The sequence below is a fragment of the Electrophorus electricus genome, chromosome 4 (assembly GCF_041902795.1).
Source record: "Electrophorus electricus isolate QZ-2024a chromosome 4, ASM4190279v1, whole genome shotgun sequence".
Classification (NCBI taxonomy): Eukaryota; Metazoa; Chordata; class Actinopteri; order Gymnotiformes; family Gymnotidae; genus Electrophorus; species Electrophorus electricus.
The window spans coordinates 38,903,823-38,922,140 of NC_137500.1; the positions used below are offsets into that span (position 1 = coordinate 38,903,823).

Here is an 18,318-nt window from a genome sequence, read left to right on the forward strand (position 1 = left end):
CAGCTCCGTGGAATCAGGACAGACCTGTGGGTCCGACCAGGAAACTTGCCAAGTTTAGGTGCTCTGGTGTTCCACCTCTTCTCTGACCGTGTGTAATAAAAAAGTGTGTAATACCCATGAAGGTATTGCTGTTGTTGGGCATTGACTTGATCATTAGTAGAAGAGTGAACCTAGGACCTAGCCATCTTAGCCAAGTATCTTTGTGATTTGAAAGACAAAATAAGTTAATTATTTGTCAGTGTTTCAGATGTTATTATAATCTGGATCCTCTTAGCGAGATGAATCAGTTAAGCTATTACAATTTGATTCCTCTGCTAATGATTGACATCAATAGAGCAAACCTTTTAAATTATGTTTACATTCTTAAACGTAACTCAGACCAGGTGGACAGTAAATTTTTTAAACTGCTTGAATTCAACTACAATAATTACTTTCATCTTTCAAGGATGATGGAAAAAAATGGAGAAATATCTAATAATCTTGATTAGTTCATCATAATATTGATCATCGTGTTAGTTTCATTGTATGGATCAGTATATCCTATGGATCAGTGTATATTATAGAATAATATAATGCCAATGAGATTATTCTATATTATAGAATAATCTCATTGGCATTAAAATCGATGTTTCAACCTGAGTCGATGGATTGTTAAACCATTAATAATTAGCCCACTCGGTACGGGCTCAGTAATCGAAACCTAGAACTGATGTCAAGCAAGGCGAGTGTAGCATTGTCTCAGAGAAAACTCATATAAGCATATGTATCTACCACCAGTATACAGTTAGTATACAGCTAAACTAAGCCTTTTGCATCAGTTTATATTATGGAGTGATAAACACACACACACACAGAGCAGAAGTGAATGGGATTAGAAGGTGGTGATTGAGTGCTGTACATGTGTCTAGGCTGGGGTCAGAGAGGCTCTGTGCCCTTCATCCTCACAATAAATCCCAGGAGTTCCATCATCTCACATCCACACGTCTTCTCTGTTTTAATCTCTCTCCATGTGCCACATTACAAACTGCATGTTTGCTTTGCCCTGCTTTGCTCTGTGGCTTTTTCACAAGCCTCTGAATGCCAGTGGTTAATAAATTCATTCCTTTTGCTCAGGATCGTTCTGTCTTAAGTACTTTGACCTCTGAGTATAAAATAGTCATACAAATTAAAATTGCCTTGCCTTATCTGGCCTTAACATGGAACAAAAGCTGCATTCCCCTCTCTGATCAAACTCTGTTATTGTTTGTGCCCATTTTGCCTGGCAACACCGTGCCACCTTTTGTCTTTGTATGTGTTTGCAGAATTCTATGAACTTGCCTCCGGACAAAGCCCGGCTACTGCGCCAGTATGACAATGAGAAGAAGTGGGAGCTGATCTGTGATCAGGTAAGAGGCTCACCTTCATCCCTCCTCTGCTTCTTTCCCACCAGCCCGCCTGGAAGCCGAAAGCAGGTGTTGGAAGCCCGCGCTTCACACAGCGACTCTGGGCTGACTCGGTCGCAGTGCACGGGAAGGACGAGCAGAATTCATGGTGGATTTCCGCTCCAGTAAAACTGCAGCTTAGCTTTGGCTAGATGCCCGTAGACAAAACCACACATACATGCCGATGAGTTGAAAGCAGACCATCTGGATCAGCAGCTGAGCAGATCTGTCATTCCAGTTATTGATTGTGTGTGTGCGTGTGCGCACGCGTGCATGATAATTCATATCATACTTCCTAATCAGAAAATCGCTCCGTGGTCATTGATTAACACATATTGTCTTTGGAGAAAACAGTGCCAGAATCATGGGTGGTTTTTGCTCAGCTATTCTCACCAACATTTATCAACTATTATGAAATTAGAACAGTTGCTCTTAATATAAGACTTAAGACATACGAGTTACCATTAAAACTGTAAAATCAGTCACTGTTAGCATGGTGCACCCGACAGCACATCTCATCCAAGAGTCACACTCTTAAATTCCTCATTCTTGTTTGCGTAAAGTCAGTTCGTCTTCAAAGAGTTGCTGAACGCATGTATGGTCGAGACGTTGTGAACGAGCCATGTGAACAGGACTAGTGCCTCCTGTTTGTACTGATGGCATGCACTGTTGACAAGTCTGAATTGCTGTATTTATACTGGTGCTTGCCAAAAAATACCTTATAAGTTTAGGCATTGTCTAAGGGTAAAAAGAACAACATGGCCAACGAAAAACATTTTCACAACGACAGACCTACTAAAGTCATGAAATGGCGTTTAAAAACATCACCCTGCACTGCCCGTGTGATGCTGCCTGAGGTCCATATTGGCACTGAGATAAAGATGATGACGTCTGTTAAGAAATTACACGTAGCGGCCTGTGACGTCCCTGTGAGGTGTTGTGTTGTAGTGGGATGACTTCCACTGGTTGGCAGCTATCAAGAACACAACCTGCTAAATGACTTAAATGATGCAGTAATTTAAAAGATTAGAGTCAACAGGCAGTATACATGCATATTATCTCTGGAATATCGTAGTGTGTCAGGCCTTTGTAAAACAGCAGATACAAATTAATTTGGTGATTTAAATAAAAATAAGCTTCGTTTAAATAACACTTATTTAAACAAAGTTTACAAAGTGTTTTACAGAAAGGAACATTAGAATTATAATTAAATATTGTTAAAAAAAATAAAGTCTTTTTGCATGGTAAGTACGGACAACATGCTAAAAAGACAGTAGTGCTCAGAAATTCCAAAATCTAAAATATTAGACACCTTGACATCTAAACTATGTGATAAAACCAGGTCTAAGGTCATGACAATGTTTATGTGTAGGGCTGAGTGCTGTCTAAAGGCTATTCAAGGTGACGTTTAAAGTCTTTAATATTTTATAGGCTTTAATATTGAATATAGATTGCCATGGTCTGGGTTTCTGTAAAATCTGTAACTATTAATTATCCCTCCTAACTATTAATTATCCATTTGTAATTTAATAAGGTACTCGTTTTGTAATCGGAAGGTTGGTAGTTCAAGTCCCACCACTGCCAGATTGCCACTGTTGGGTCCCTGAGCAAGACCCTTAACCCTCAATTACTCAATTTGTGTTGGATAAAGTCGCTTTGGATAAAAGCGCCAGTTAAATGCTGTAAATGTAATGATTTTTGTGCCATAATCTGGGCCACTTGTGCATTCATTTGAACAAGTGAAGAATGAATCTGCTCTCCGTGTTTATCATATTGTCCCTTCAGGACCATGCAAAGCTAGAGCTTAAAATAAATAAACTCCATAATACTGAGTTCAGAATTCCTCACGATAATGTTCCGCACTGTAGGCTGGGGGCTTTGTTTTTTTCCTGTGAACTCTCCTTCCTCTTACTGTGCACGGAACATTTTGTTGTATATTTAGTGCAGAACGGCCCTTACCAAGGCCAAACGCAAGCGTCGAGTGGCTCATCCAGACCAGAATCTCAGAAAAGGGGGAGGTGTAACCAGATTTAGAACTCAACATTTACTTTAAAAAATGGTACATGCGTCGCTGTTTCCGTGAGGCAACTCTTGGGTAGTTCCATGATTACAGTGAACTGGAATGTTTCTTTGTACAGCTGTGAAATTTACAGTATAACCTTTGCTCCTTGTTTCTCCATGGATTAACCACCCCTCTACAACAGCCACACTTAGGACCATTAAACCTATACAGAAGATCTCCCTAAAGAGAATGACGATTAAAAAATTAGGTTGTATAATCAAACAAGGTCATTTTAGCGGTGTGTAAAATGTATTAAACCTATTGTGTAAGACTTTTTTAAAAAACATTTTGATTATTAATATTTTTACAGACATTAGAGACTTTTCTTTGCAAAACTGGCACTAGCGGTTTCTTGTTGATGGCCTTAGTTGAGTCTGAGTATTCCTTGTGAGTACCTTGTTATCTAATGCTCAACAGATCTCCTTTAAAATGTGTGTGCGTGCGTGTGTGTGTGTGTGTGTGTGTGCGTGCGCATGCACGGGACAACAGTATTAGAAGGTATAAATCTGTTCCCCTCGCAAGCCTGACCTTGCATGTGAACCCACAGAGACATACAGCCTTCACCAGAAATTAATGACACTCCATGTGAAGACATCTCTAGGAGTGAACTAGTTGTAATGTGAATTCAGTGACTACTGACTTCTGCACAACATCAGAACTAAAGTGCAGACTAAATTTTGAAGTCAGAAGAAGTGTTTTCTAGCTGTGATGTGTTCATGATACAGCTGGGGGATGGGCAAGAATCTGGACAGGAAGAACGCGTCAGGAGAGCCCAGAACAGAGTCTGTGTGAACCAGAGCTGTAGCCGTATACACAGGTTCGATGATGTTCGTCTACAAGGTCAAGGCTCGATTCTGTGTTCAGCACTTAAGGTGAAAAAGATGTCATGTTGTTTCTGTAATTATGTACTACAGAGATACAAATCTGACTTAAAAATGAAAGATTTAAGATTGCAAATAGTCTAAAACAGTGTAGCTGAGTTGTAGCTTACTAGGAAGTCCACTCTGGGGAGTACAGCGTTCCTACACATCTGTCCACCCACAGCACAAACAGAGACAAACATGCACCGTGGCAGGTGCCACCAGAGCGGCCGATCTGAAAGCGGCCTGACCACTTTTGTCCAATCAGTGCCGGGCCCATCTCTGACCACATTCGGTCCCTTGGTTTGGCCTGGCGAGCCTTTCATCAGCCTGGTCTCCTGGATGTGAATAAAGTAGGAGTTTAGTGTGACCACGCCCACGCCTCCTTGGACAAAGGCGGGACATAACTGCAGAGGTCTCGTCACAGGTCCTGCTTGTACGCTGCGTTACCTGTGGCGCAGAGTGGCGGAGGTGGTGGTTGTGCTTTTGATTTATTTAGCCAAGTTACATTTGCGCCAGGCAAAGTAAGAAAAGTACCAGTTACCAACATCTGATCAGTACGGTGTGTAATTTGCTCACTTTAACAGCATGCCTTGTTTTTCTCTCTCAGGAAAGGTTTCAGGTGAAGAACCCCCCTCACACCTACATCTTGAAGGTGAAAAGCTACCTGGACCCAGCAGTCCCCAGAAAGGTCAGTCCTGATTGTTTTTCTGCTCAGCTGGACTTCAGCCCTAGAGGAGCTCCAGGGCTCCACACATCTGCAGTTTTGGAAACTATTCTAGAGTTCGGGGCATTGCTCATTTTTGATGCAGAGAACATGTACCGTGTCGCGATTACCTGTCTGAAATAATTAGTACGCCCCCCCTTCATGCTGAAGTGTTCAACTAAAGCACACAGCATTTCCTGAGGTGGTGAGGTTTCCTTTGGAGGGGAAACAACAGGGTTGGTGATGCAAGATGAGAGGACAGGTGAGAGAAAGACATGTAATACAGAAGAGCTGATAAAGTCTTTACCGCAGGTACAACAGTAAGTTAAGAGGAACTACAAGGGTTGCTTCCCACACTAAACCAGTATAACACCCAGAAAGGGTTAACTCCAGGGCTGTTAACACTTAATGCTGTCATGGCTATTGGATTTAGCACTGAGTACTGGAGACTGTGTTTATCTAACGCAGTCCACTAAGCTACTCTGGCTCTTATTGAAGCAGTCTGTCACGGTTAGATATAGGGCTCCCCGTGAAAGCGCTTTCAATTTGGGAATGATTGGAAGGTTTTTCTCTCTGTGTGTGGAAGGGCCGTTTTGAAAAAATCTGGCGAAGGCAGTGCTCTGAGAAAACACCCAACCATCTCGTACGTAAGCCAGTCTCCTGGGAATTACACGCTCCATTTGGAGATCTCGTGGCCTGGTTGGAGAGCTAGAGAGAGCGAGAGAGAGAGAGAGAGAGACAGAGAGAGAGAGAGAGAGAGAGAGGAAAATGGACAGAAGGGAAGGAAGGGAAAGATGTCGAAAAGAAAGGAGGGACAGAGGAAGACCGATGAAGTGCTCAAGCAAGGAATAGGACTGAAGGAAAAGAAAGAAGAAGGGAACTGGAACAGAAAGCACGGGCACAGTCAAGTGTTTGGGACAGAAGTGTTAGAGATGAAGAGAGGGAGAGAGAGAGCTATGCTTTTACATGCTTGCTTGGCCCCTTTTTCTTGCTTGCTGAACAATCGGGACTTTGTGTGGGTCTGAGCTTGGAGAACGGCACGCGGCCTTCTCGCAGGTCTACATAGGATGCATTCCACACGCTCCTCTTGGCCAATCAGTTACCAGCAGGAAGACGGTCATTCCAGAAGGTCCTGAAGAATGTCTGGGCCATTGATTTATTTCCAGTTTCCAGGATGACCCCTCAAGGGAAGCCCCCATTGCCCCCCCCCTTCTCTCTCTCGCTCTGTCTCTCTCTCTCTTGCTCTCTCTCTCTCTCTCTCTCGCTCTCTCTCTCTCTCTCTCGCTCTCTTTTTCACTGTCTCTCTCCCTTGTTCTTCTGTCTGTCTTTCTCTCTGTCTGTTTCCTTTCACAGCTGGGAATGCTTAGAGAAGAGTGTGGGGTCTGTTACACTCTCTCACACACACACACACACACACAAACTTTAAGGGATGGTTAAATATTCTGGCAATTAAATAATATTTTGTCCTTTTCTCAGAGTAAAAATGTGTTGGACTGAGTCAGATGAGCCTGTACCCTTTCTGAATGGTGTAACATAGATTAGGCCCAATTAATTGAAGGTAAACAGGTGAAGAATATGAGAGAAAGATGTTCATCATACTAAAAACAAACAATGGGTTCTGTAACACACACACACACACTGCTCTTCCTTTCTGAGTAATCTGCCTCTTATTGGCACACGGGGACACACGCTGTCAGTCTCATCCTGTCCTGCAGTTTCACTCTGTCTGTCATGTTCTAATACATTTTTCCCTCTCAGTGTCTCTGGCTGGTCCTCACTATTCCCTTTCAGCCCTTCTCTCTAAACCATCCGGACTGCTGCTCGTGGTCGGGTCTCTGCAGGCTGTCTCTGTCACCTACCGTTGCAGTGACTCTACGCTCCGACCTCAGCATTCTGCCATCTTTGAATTGATGATTTATTATTTATGCTTGGCCTGTCGCTCCATTTCCAGTTCCAACTGTTTACATCAGTGCATCCTGCACAAGCATTTGATTATGTGGCTTTGGCTGTCTTTTTTTGCTTTATCAGCAGATAACTTCTAGTGCCCCACCCCTGAAGTCTGGGGGGGGGGGGTCGTTATTCGCATGTGTTCCACCCAACACATGATAATGTCACAGGTCCTGTGCTTATACAGGATTGAGGCAACAGCACACGGGACAATAATGGGTCCACAGTTCGGCTTCAGAACAGACCAGCTCTGAGAGACCAAAAACAGGCAAAATGAATGTGCAACTCAGAGAAGGCGCCTGTAAGCCAAAGCAGGCAGCAGTGGGACTGCTCATCCGCCCTGCGTCTCCAGCTCAGGTTTCATTACGGACGCTTACTGAGTTTTAAGTGCTTCCATTTAATGTCTGAATTAAACCCCCCTGTGTTTAAGTCCTTACAGTGCTGGGTGGGGGAGAACTAGGACAGGGATTTTGCTCCTTATGTTTTTGAAACACAGTAGAAATTTCAACAAGAAAACTTCCCAGCTGAATGGAACTGCGAGTTACTGCAACTGATAATGAGCTGGCAGATTTAACACAGCATGCACGCAAACACACACACACACACACACACACACACACACACACACACACATACAGATACATACACACATGCACAATACCACATACAGATACACACACACAAAAACACACAGATACATACACACACACACGCACAATACCACATACAGATACACACACACAAACTCAAAAACACACACACAGTCTGTGCTACACCTCCCTCCTGGAGTGAGATCATTCCTCTGAGAGCTGGGCCGTACGTCACTGGTGACGTGGTCCTGATTTCAGAGCCCTGGACCTTAGGAGAGTGGTGGTGGTGGAGCTTTGGTTCTGGCATTCCTTCTCTCCCATTTCTCCATTCTCATGTCCTCCGCTTTTATCCTGCCCGCAGAAATTCCGCCGGAGGGTGCAGGAATCCACCCAGGTCCTACGAGAGCTGGAAATTTCATTAAGGACCAATCATATCGGGTGAGGAATTGTGTGCGTGTGTGTGTGTGTGTTACGTTCTCCTTTGTGTGTTGCTGGCACGTAAAAGCATGTATGTGTATGCCTGTCTGTAGGCGTGTGCGTTTGTGTGTGTGTGTGTGTTGGTGAGTTTGAGAGAGTTTGTGTGCATGCTTATTTTTGTATGTGTGTGTGTGCACACAAGGGCATGAGCATGTGTGTTTTTAGTGAAATTAATGTACACACTTCCTAGGTGAAAACTACTGAGTGCTCAGCCACACGGTACACTGGATGCTATCTAGGTCACACTGTTTACCTGTGTAGTCTGTGTAGCCACAAAGTTTGATATCATATCAACTTCTATAATGCATTAGCATTGTGCTTATTTAAATAATTTTTTAAATGTAAGTTTTTAGTATAGTTTCTTTATTCTTTTAGTTTAGTACACTAGCCATATTAGTAGGTGATGCATCATTAAAATCATGATGCACAGGTGGCACACACTCCATGTTCAGGCTCCTTAACGTAGACTTTCAGGCTTCTTCACGATGGGTTACCTGTGATCACAGGTACAACAGGGATGAGTTTGCACTTGCTAGCAAGGCCCTGAAACCACATACAGTCAAGTGTCACCATGTTCATTCTGCTGGCGCGTCCACACAACATCCAGACCCAACAACAACAGAACTGCCAACTGCTGTGCAACAGCTGTGCAAAAATAAAAAGTGCAAGGCAGACACAATAAAAAAACTGTAAATATAGCTTCTGGGTAAAAAAAAAAAACGTCTGAGAAACTGATACCATAGGGGTGACTGGTTGATTACTGGTGGGGGTGAAGTCATGGCTGGAATCCACAGGCCCTGCTCCACGAACATTCCTAACAGAACTGTTCTGTCCGTAATTTCTATCCGGACTTCCCTGGAGTCTGGGACTACACAGTGCCATCAAGGCCACGAGAGAAAGCGGGTGAGAGGCAGAGATGAGTGGGTCACGGGCGATGCCATGACAGGCCCCAGAGCTTGCCTTCCTCAGACTGGCAAGAAGTGGGAAAGGCTGCGGGAGCTTGGTGAGGTCACCTCAGGTGCAGGAGGACAGGAAGTTCCAACACTCCCGCTGTCAGATGTCCAGACACACACTAATGTCAGTATATCTTATTAAAGACAGTACATGGAAGGGCTTTTAGATCCAAAACAAAGGTTCATCACTTTACATATAAATGTACTGAACTCTGTTATGGAACACAGATCTCTGATTACTAGGATTAGCAGCACCAGTTGTAATATTAGCACCGTATGCTACTAAAAAAAGATTACGTAAATAATCTATTTTATCTCATTTAGATAAGGGAGGATTAGTATTTAGTATGTCACATGGAGAGACAGAAGTATCAGTGAGCCTTATACACAATAATGCTGGAAGTTCATCTACAGGTGATTGTCTGGGATCAGTGACAACATTTCCATTCTCACATATTTGTTATTATAAGGAAATATGCAACATAACTGATCTCAGGTGAACTTTAATCCATTCTGGATTCCTGAAGGTACTTTAATCTGTTGTGGATTACTCCATCAGCCTCACAGGGTCCCACAACTTTGATTAAATCCGCTTTGTGCCTTCTGTCTTGGTTAGGGTGTTGAAACACTCATCTCCCACAAGGGTTTAATTCTACTGTAACTGTTGTTTGAGGACAGTTGAAAAATGCCTTATTTTAGTGTGTGTGTGTGTGTGTGTGTCAATTCCCAAAGCTTTAAAGTATCTCTGCTTTTTCTTCCTAGAAAATGATGGCCGGAAAAAAAACAAAAAACAATATGTGAAATGGAAAAAAAAAATCCAGATTCCTACACGTGATAATCCGCCTTCTTTAGGGTTTACTGAGAGAGTTTTCCATACACCATATAGCTCTCCATCTGAGAGAAACCACAAGGCAAATACAGAGTGCTTCGAAATATCCAAGTGAAATGTTGTTTTGCTTTACCATCTGTTTAGGTGGGTACGAGAGTTCCTGAATGAGGAAAACAAGGGCTTGGACGTGTTGGTGGAGTATCTCTCATTCGCACAGTACGCTGTCACGTAAGTTGCCCCACACTTGTACACCACACACAACGAGAACGGTAGTGCCATTCTGCCCCGCACTGTTTGTTTAAAGGACAAACCCTGGTCACGTCGCCATTTATAGCCTACAGCTTTGCACGGCCTGATGGGAAAATGCTTTGCTGCCCAGATGTGCTTTTGAGGTGTGAAAGACTCCAATCTCCACTCCCACTGACAACGCTGTTTTTGAATTGTTCTGTTTTGTTTTTGAATAAGTACCAGAAGTGTTCGTTTCCCTTCAGACATGGACTAGCCAACAACAGCGTCAGTGGTTTCTTGAGTTCGCCTGAATTTCTTTGTAAACTTGCTCGTTTGGTCAGTAATTTGGAATGTGTGTCAATGCAGTAGTGTTATTACAATCAGAGTTCAACAGTGCTGCCCATACTTCCACTTTCTAGTTGAACTGTGTGTTTGTGTGTGTGTGTGTGTGTGTAGATTTGATGGTGAAGGTGTTGAGAATGGCACAGATAATACCTTGGACAAGTCTAAATCCTGGAATCGCTCTATTGAAGATCTCCGTGGGGGGAGCAATCTTCCGTCTCCCGTTACTGGAAACGGCATCACCAGAGCTGGGAGGCACTCCACGTTAAGGTACTTAATACAGGGATGTTAAGGTTATTTCATTAGGAGGCATCACGCTGGTGTTCGTAACACCAAACAAGTCACTTCACTAATGTCATTTGCTGTGAATGTGTGCGTCAGCCATTGCTAGGGCACATGGCCATCATGTGAGGTCTAAACAGGTCCATGGAGACCTGTGGCAGACTTAAGTGGAGCAGGAGTGTCTCTGACTCAGTCCTGCTGAGGGTCTGTCTGTTCCACATGACCATGAGTAGAAGGACACATCACCCACATGTGAGCTTGTGAAAGGGCCACGGAAAACAGCGGCAGCTCACTGATCTCCACTCGGAATGCACGAGTTCCTCTTGAACCCAATCTCTCTCTCTCTCTCTCTCTCTCTCTCTCTCTCTCTCTCTCTCTCTCTCTCTCTCTCTCTCTCTCTGTCGTTCCTCTAACAGAGGCTGGCAGAGACCTGTGCTTGCGCTTAGCCTCGGCTCTCTCTCTCTCTCTCTGTCGTTCCTCTAACAGAGGCTGGCAGAGACCTGTGCTTGCGCTTAGCCTCGGCTCTCTCTCTCTCTCTCTCTCTCTCTCTCTCTCTCTCTCTCTCTCTCTCTCTCTGTCGTTCCTCTAACAGAGGCTGGCAGAGACCTGTGCTTGCGCTTAGCCTTGGCTCTCTCTCTCTCTCTCTCTCTCTCTCTCTCTCTCTCTCTCGCTTTCTCTCTGTCTTTCTCTCTCTCTCTCTCTCTCTCTTGTTCTTCTAACAGAGGCTAGCAGAGACCTGTGCTTGCACGTTTCATTTGGACGTGTGTTGTACATGCGTGACAGCCTAACAAAAACTTTCTCGAAATCACCCGGTTAAAAGCGTCGACTTATCATTGATTTACAAGATGTGAATCCTCCCTGTGCCATTGGCTGCTGAGTGAACGCGCATGGACTGAACGGTGGACGGGTAGCTACACCACTGACATCGTCGCCCGGTTTGCTTTTATCTGAAGCGGACTCCAAGCTCTGCTACTCTAGTTCATAACGAGAAGGTTTTCTCAGACCAATAAGCAAATAACACCTCTGAACCTTGTTCATCAGTCTGTAGTGATCTGGAATCGTGGTACGAATACATTTGTTATTTGTTACTCGCAATCTCTGCAGCTTTAGGACAAAGAAGAGCCCTTTGACCTGGCCCAAGAGACCAGCTGACCTGTGCAGGCCTGTGTGCTTGGCCTAGATGGCCTAGTTCCAGGCTACTTTTGAGTGAGCCTGCTTTAACATTTCACTCCACTGAATCTTTTAACCTTTAAGTGCTAATACTGGACCTGTCAAAGCAAGTCCCCGCTATGTGCATTTACTCACACCGTGAATAAAAGTACTCCTTTAACCGCAGAGTACATTTATCACGTCCATGTGTGTGTGATTGATGAGTTACTCACAATTAGGCACACATCCTGTCTTCTGCGTAGGTGTGTGTGATTAAAAAGTGGGTGTGTCACACTCACTCACACAGAGAAGTATGCAGCCGACACACACACTCGCGTGCACGCACAGGTTAGGTGTGTGTGTTAAGCAGGAACCAGGCAGTGCTCCAGTTCTGTCATTACTGCTGTAGGGTGCAGAGATAAGAGGACCCCTGTTCTTTAATAGACTGTAAACAGGTACGCATACATGTACTGAAGAAAACATCTCCCAGTTTTGCTTAAGTGTGAGAAATAGTCCAATGTGTGTGTATGTGTGAAAGTGTGTGTGTATGTGTGTGTGTGTGTGTGTGTCTGCTTTTTTTGTATGCGTAAAAGTGCATGTGCGCATGTGTGTGTGCTTATGTGTACTTTTATATGCCTGTGTGTGTTTCTGAGTACCTGTGTCTTTGTGCATCTTTGTATGTCACTTTGTGGTGGTGTGTGTGTGTGCATGCATGTGTGTATGTGTACTTGTGTGGCATTCCTGCTGTTTCAGGGTTCAGGGAAGATGAGTCGTATCACGTGCAGCTCTGGGAGTGTGTAGGGCAGGATCCATGCAGGATTCATGCCCTTGGGCTCCACTGCTGCCATGACTCAGTGTGGACTCACGGCGCGTGTGTATGCGTGTGTGTCTGTGGTCTGAAGTGCATGTCCTGTGACAGGTCTCAGGATATTCTCTGTCAAGCTAGTACCAGTGTGTGCTGAGCAGTTACTGAACAGTAAGATCCAGTCTGAAGAGAGGTGTGTGTGTGTGTGTGTGTGTGTACGTACATTATCCTGCTTTTGTGTATATGTGTGCCTGTTCTCCCTTCTCTCACACACAAAGGCTTCAGCTTTTTCTGGACTTACAAAGCACCACAGACCACCGCCATGCATGCCAATGATGCAGCCATTGTGCAGTGTGAGTGATAGGTGTGGGGGGGGGCTGCTCGAGCTGGGATAAGCCCCCCACACACACACCTCCTCCTCTGGCCACGATGGGAACGTCGCACTACTGTAGGCCACTCTGCTTAACGGTCTGAATGGAACTGTTCTGTGCAGTGAGACTGACAGTGACAGGCACATAATAACTTCTCAGATGCTTTCTCTAGGACGCTGCGCTCACCCCTCTGCACTTAACACTCCTCCGCTCCACTGTTACTGTAACAGCTGAGATCTGAGAGGTGCTTTTCTAAGGTGCACCTGCTCGTCAGGGGCAGAGATGTTTATCAGATGCCAGGCCTGATTGGTGAAACAGTCTCTGTCTCTTCTTCATCCTCCTCAGATGTAACACGATGCCAAGCAGAAGAACATTAAAGAACTCGAGGTTGGTGTGTAAGAAAGACGACGTCCACGTCTGCATTATGTGCCTACGAGCCATCATGAACTACCAGGTGACACACACACACACACACAGGCATACACACGAACGCACACACAAACACACACACAAACACACGCACACAAACTTTAAAAGCTGTGTTGTACTGCTGTGGCATGTCTGACTCCCAGAGCGGATGGTGTAGGACTCACAGCAGCAGTGTGTGTTAAGCCCCTCCGTCCTGCTTGTCTTTCCTGTGTTTGTTAGTACGGCTTCAACATGGTCATGTCCCACCCGCATGCTGTGAATGAAATTGCACTAAGTCTGAACAACAAGAATCCCAGGTAAGGCTTTATGATGATGTGTGTGTGTGATTGTGTTTCTTTGTGTGTCCTTCCTTGTGTGTATATGTTTGTATACAAGTTTATATGTTTGAGAGAGAGAAAGAGAGAGAGACACCTGCTTTATAATGGCATAATGTAGTTCTCTTATTTAAGCAGGTTGTCCTCTGACAGGGTCATAAATATTCACTATCCCAACTGAAACAGCAGGATGGCTATGGTGTGTGTGTGTGTGTGTGTGTGTGTGTGTGTGTGTGTGTGTGTTTCTGCTACAGGACTAAAGCACTGGTGCTGGAATTACTGGCTGCTGTGTGTCTGGTGAGAGGAGGTCATGAGATCATCCTCTCTGCGTTTGACCACTTTAAAGAGGTACAGAACTACCTCATACCTCATCATGTAGAGCTACCGTACTCCCACACCAGCAATGCTTCCAAAGCCAATGTTCCTTTAAAAGTTATCTGTTGTGTGGAATTTTATCACCCAAATTTTAAAAAGGTACGTGGGTATTAGATAGGTATTTGATATTTTGAGGAAGGTGTGTGTGTGTGTGTGTGTGTGTGTGTGTGTGTGTGTATGTGTGTGCACCAAGCCCCTCGGCCAAAATGCCATGGGATATTGTGGAAAAAAGGGTCCTGCTTGTTCTGCTGCAGGTGTGTTCTGAGAAGCAGAGGTTTGAGAAGCTGATGGAACACTTCAAGAATGAGGACAACAACATCGACTTCATGGTACATCCCAAAACCCGGACTGGACACACCGCCCTCAAACCCCTGCGCACCATCCTTAGCACCATCCAGTTTACATTAGGATCTTTAGTTTTTATGTGGATTTTATTTTAGACAGAAACATTGTAATGGACTTGTTACTTTGCTAACATGGCTTAAGTATGTTCGACTATGATAAACAGTGAGAAAGGCGTCACCTGCTCACTGAACGCGGCCCTGAGAAAGACTCCTCGACCACTCGCAACACAGATGACACTCTAGCTCAGCCATCTCGATCAGAGGTCTAGGCAGACAGGAGTACGTCCCTGTGCGTTTAGTGCCTGGGTGTTGAAGTCACAGGTTGGTGCTAGACCAGCCAGTGAGACGCAGCCTCTGTAAGGCAGCAGCGTGCTCCAAGCACACAATGGCAGGGTGAGGTTATTTCCCTGCAATTTGTCTGTTGAGCTGGCCATCTGTACATGCGTTACTGGAGCACAGTGCGCAGGCTTTCAGTCAAGTTCAGCTCGGTCAACTCAGGAGAGTTAGAGTCTTGGGATGACCTGTTGCTGTCCAGAGCCAAGTGAACTTTTCCTTGTCAACTCGCTAACGGTCTGATGTCAAGATTTCAGTTTTAAAACAAGATAATCACACATTCCTACTACTTTTGTTTTAAAAGCAGACTCTGCTGGCTGTATTCTTCCTAAACCGCTCAGTTAAATGTCTCATCCAAGGTGGGAAAGCTGAGGGGACTGTTTTCCTTTGCAGGTGGCATGCATGCAGTTCATCAATATCGTGGTTCATTCAGTGGAGGACATGAACTTCCGAGTGCACCTGCAGTATGACTTCACTAAACTCTGCCTGGACGAGTACCTGGATGTGAGTGTGCAAAGAATGTCCTGAGATGCCTCATTCTCCCATTCACAGCGGGACATGCCCCTGTCCTGGGCGTGCGCCTCATAGACTGACCCTCTCCGTGTCTCCGAGCAGAAGCTGAAGCACACAGAAAGTGACAAGCTGCAGGTGCAGATCCAGGCATATCTGGACAACGTGTTCGACGTGGGTGCCCTGCTGGAGGATGCCGAGACGAAGAACGCGGCGTTGGAGCGCGTGGAGGAGCTGGAGGAGAGCATGTCTCACGTGAGTCCCACATGACTCCGGCATGATCAGCCCCCTTCAGTTAAACGTTTCCCGCTCCTATGTCTTTGCCTGGGGACACTTTTACTATGGCTAAGTAGTACATCACTTTATTATTAATAGCATCAGTGTAGGTTTTGAAGTGAAGGTGTCCCAGTGCGCGACTCGATATAAGGACTTCCGTTCGGATAGTGGCTCCCAGACCTGCTGTGCCACGTGTTTGGCCTCTCCAATATCCAGAGTGTTTTAGGAAAAGAGATCAAAAGTGTTTCCATTTCAGAATATCAAATATCTGAATATCAAATATTCAACTAAAAGTTGGTCTGTAGTGTACTGGGGATCTTCTGGGATGTACAGCTCTACGATTTCTGTAAATGTTTGTGAAAAACAGCTCTACACCAGCTCTAAATGTTTCGTAGAACAGTGAGCCCAGACATGTCAGCATGCTACATATTGCCGCCATGCTACATGAATGTTTCAGGCAATGGGTGTTGCAAACTCAAACTCAAACTCAAATGATGTATATTTCACACAGCAGCTGTAAAGTCATAAGGGTTGTATAAAATGCACGATAAGATGATGAGATCCTGTGCCCCGAGGCTTTATTTTATATTTTTATATATATATTTATATATATTTATATATATATATATATATATATATATATATATATATAGAGAGAGAGAGAGAGAGAGAGAGAGAGAGAGAGAGAGAGAGTCCAACAATCCCAACGTAACCGTCTGCGTTGATACTTGTGCTCTGTGTAGATGACAGAGCGTCTGCAAGACACGGAGAACGAGGCCATGGCAAAGATCGTGGAGCTGGAGAAACATCTGATGCAGAGGAACAAGGAGCTGGACTCGATCCGGGTGAGAGCCGCCCTTACTCCACGTCCACACCCTCCGTACTGAGCCACATAGGTTTATCATTCATACATGTGTGTGTTGTTTTATGTCCTCCCTTGCAGTTAGACACAGGCGGATGTCATAGCATTAAGCCGTCATTAGGAGTTCAAACGTACCTGTGATTTGTCCCCGCGTGTAACGCCAGCGCGTGTGCTAACACCGGCCCTTCGCTTTTGCGACACGGCTGTAGGAGGGTTACAAGGATGCCAGCTCCCAGGTGCACACTCTGAAGAGGATGGTGAAGGAGAAGGAGGACGCCATCCAGCGCCAGAGCCACTTGGAGCAGAAGATCCATGAGCTGGAGAAGCAGGGAACCATCAAGATCCGGAAGAATGGAGACGGCGACATCGCCATCCTGGCCTCTGCTGTGCCTGGCAGCGACCTGCCGGCAGGCGCTGGGGCTGGGGCTGTGTCAGGGGTGCAGAGCAACGGAGAACCCGGCATGATGCTTCCTCCACCTCCACTCCCACCCATGCCTGCAGCCAGTGAGTTATCTGGATATATGTATAAAGCAAGTAGATGGTTACTAAAGGCCCAAGTCCTTAATGTGATGTTTATCAGCAATACACTGGATTTTGTCCCACAGCTGTGCTCTTTTGAAATATCCAGTATTTAAAGAACCTTGTGGTGGTTTTTCAACTGTGTTTGGTTGTCTCAATTCTTTATGGTCTTTTACGTGGGACTGATAACAGAGGCATGCCTACTTTTCCCCAGTGAGCTGTAGAGACACGGGGCGAGAGCTAAACACAGCACATGACTCTATGAGCTGCGGCTGAGTCCCAGTGGGAGAAATGGCCTTTGGCAAGCTATCACAGCAAAGCCTCCACATTTTGTCTCACTTCTGTTTTTGCATTTTTCTCATATTTGTCTCCATTACTACTTACTCCTGTTTCCTTCTCTTTCTGACTCTTACTCCTGAATCATTGTCCTATTCCTTTTTTTTTTTTTTTTGCTTAACACACAAATTGTTTACGTTTCACTGTTTTTCTTGTCTTCTTCCTGCTCTCTTGCCCATCTCTTCTCTCCATTTTCGACTCCTCCCAGTACCAAACGGCCCGTGCTCCCTCCCCGAGCCCCCGCCCCCTGCCCCGCCCCCTCCGCCTCCCCCTCCCCCGCCCCCTCTCCCTGGACAAGGCTCTGCAGTGGAGGTTCCTTCCCTAGTGATCCCGCCTCCTCCTCCCATGGCGCCGCCTCTTCCTGGCTGTGGATCCCCTACTGTCATTTTCAACTCAGGGATAGCAGGTAAGACTCTTCATGTATTGACCACATCGGTGGAAACTGCCATCACTCATAATTCAGTTGGCTGTGAGTTCAGACGTGTCTCAGAGGAGGGTCATTCTTGTCCCTTATCTAAGATCATCTTCATCAAAAAAAACAACAAAACACTTGCGTCGTGTTGCGTCACAGCGAGTGAGCAGTGGGCGTGTGAAGATTTTAAACAGCCTTTATCGGTGGTGTGGTGTCTTCTGAGGGGGCATAGCTGTGCTTGAACCTTCTACCCAGGCTGTCTGGTCCAGCTTGGCTGACCGTGAGCCAGTCACAGCATCATTGTCATCCCGCTTTCCTTAATAAGAAGAGCGAAATGCCTCTGTTCCCCACCCAGACTAAACAGAAGATAGCACAAGCTCGTGATTCAGTGCCAATTACCAGACTGTCATGTAGTGTATTGAGCAGGCTTTCCATGTACTGCACGAGGTACTGAAGGCAAGTCAGCACGCGTGTGGCCATAAGCCCTCTGCTAGGCTGAGCCTGTCCAAGAAACAGATCTGACTGTCTAGTGCAGTTTCCAGTGTGAAAGAACAATCCCTTTTCATATCTGCCAAGGTGAATTGCC

General features: G+C 45.3%; 1 protein-coding gene across 7 annotated transcripts in view; it reads left to right on the plus strand.

Moving 5' to 3' along the window:
- Positions 1 to 18,318, plus strand: part of fmnl2a (formin-like 2a) — a 43,846-nt gene that overhangs the window by 15,008 nt on the left and 10,520 nt on the right. For all 7 annotated transcript variants that reach the window (XM_081713705.1, XM_081713706.1, XM_081713704.1 and 4 more), the window contains 14 exons: positions 1,302 to 1,385; positions 4,954 to 5,034; positions 7,948 to 8,024; positions 9,990 to 10,073; positions 10,530 to 10,685; positions 13,368 to 13,476; positions 13,671 to 13,747; positions 14,020 to 14,113; positions 14,395 to 14,469; positions 15,211 to 15,321; positions 15,433 to 15,582; positions 16,347 to 16,448; positions 16,675 to 16,969; positions 17,529 to 17,726. In XM_081713705.1, the coding sequence (XP_081569831.1) occupies positions 1,302 to 1,385; positions 4,954 to 5,034; positions 7,948 to 8,024; positions 9,990 to 10,073; positions 10,530 to 10,685; positions 13,368 to 13,476; positions 13,671 to 13,747; positions 14,020 to 14,113; positions 14,395 to 14,469; positions 15,211 to 15,321; positions 15,433 to 15,582; positions 16,347 to 16,448; positions 16,675 to 16,969; positions 17,529 to 17,726 (1,693 nt within the window). The remainder of the gene's footprint in view (positions 1 to 1,301; positions 1,386 to 4,953; positions 5,035 to 7,947; positions 8,025 to 9,989; positions 10,074 to 10,529; positions 10,686 to 13,367; positions 13,477 to 13,670; positions 13,748 to 14,019; positions 14,114 to 14,394; positions 14,470 to 15,210; positions 15,322 to 15,432; positions 15,583 to 16,346; positions 16,449 to 16,674; positions 16,970 to 17,528; positions 17,727 to 18,318) is intronic.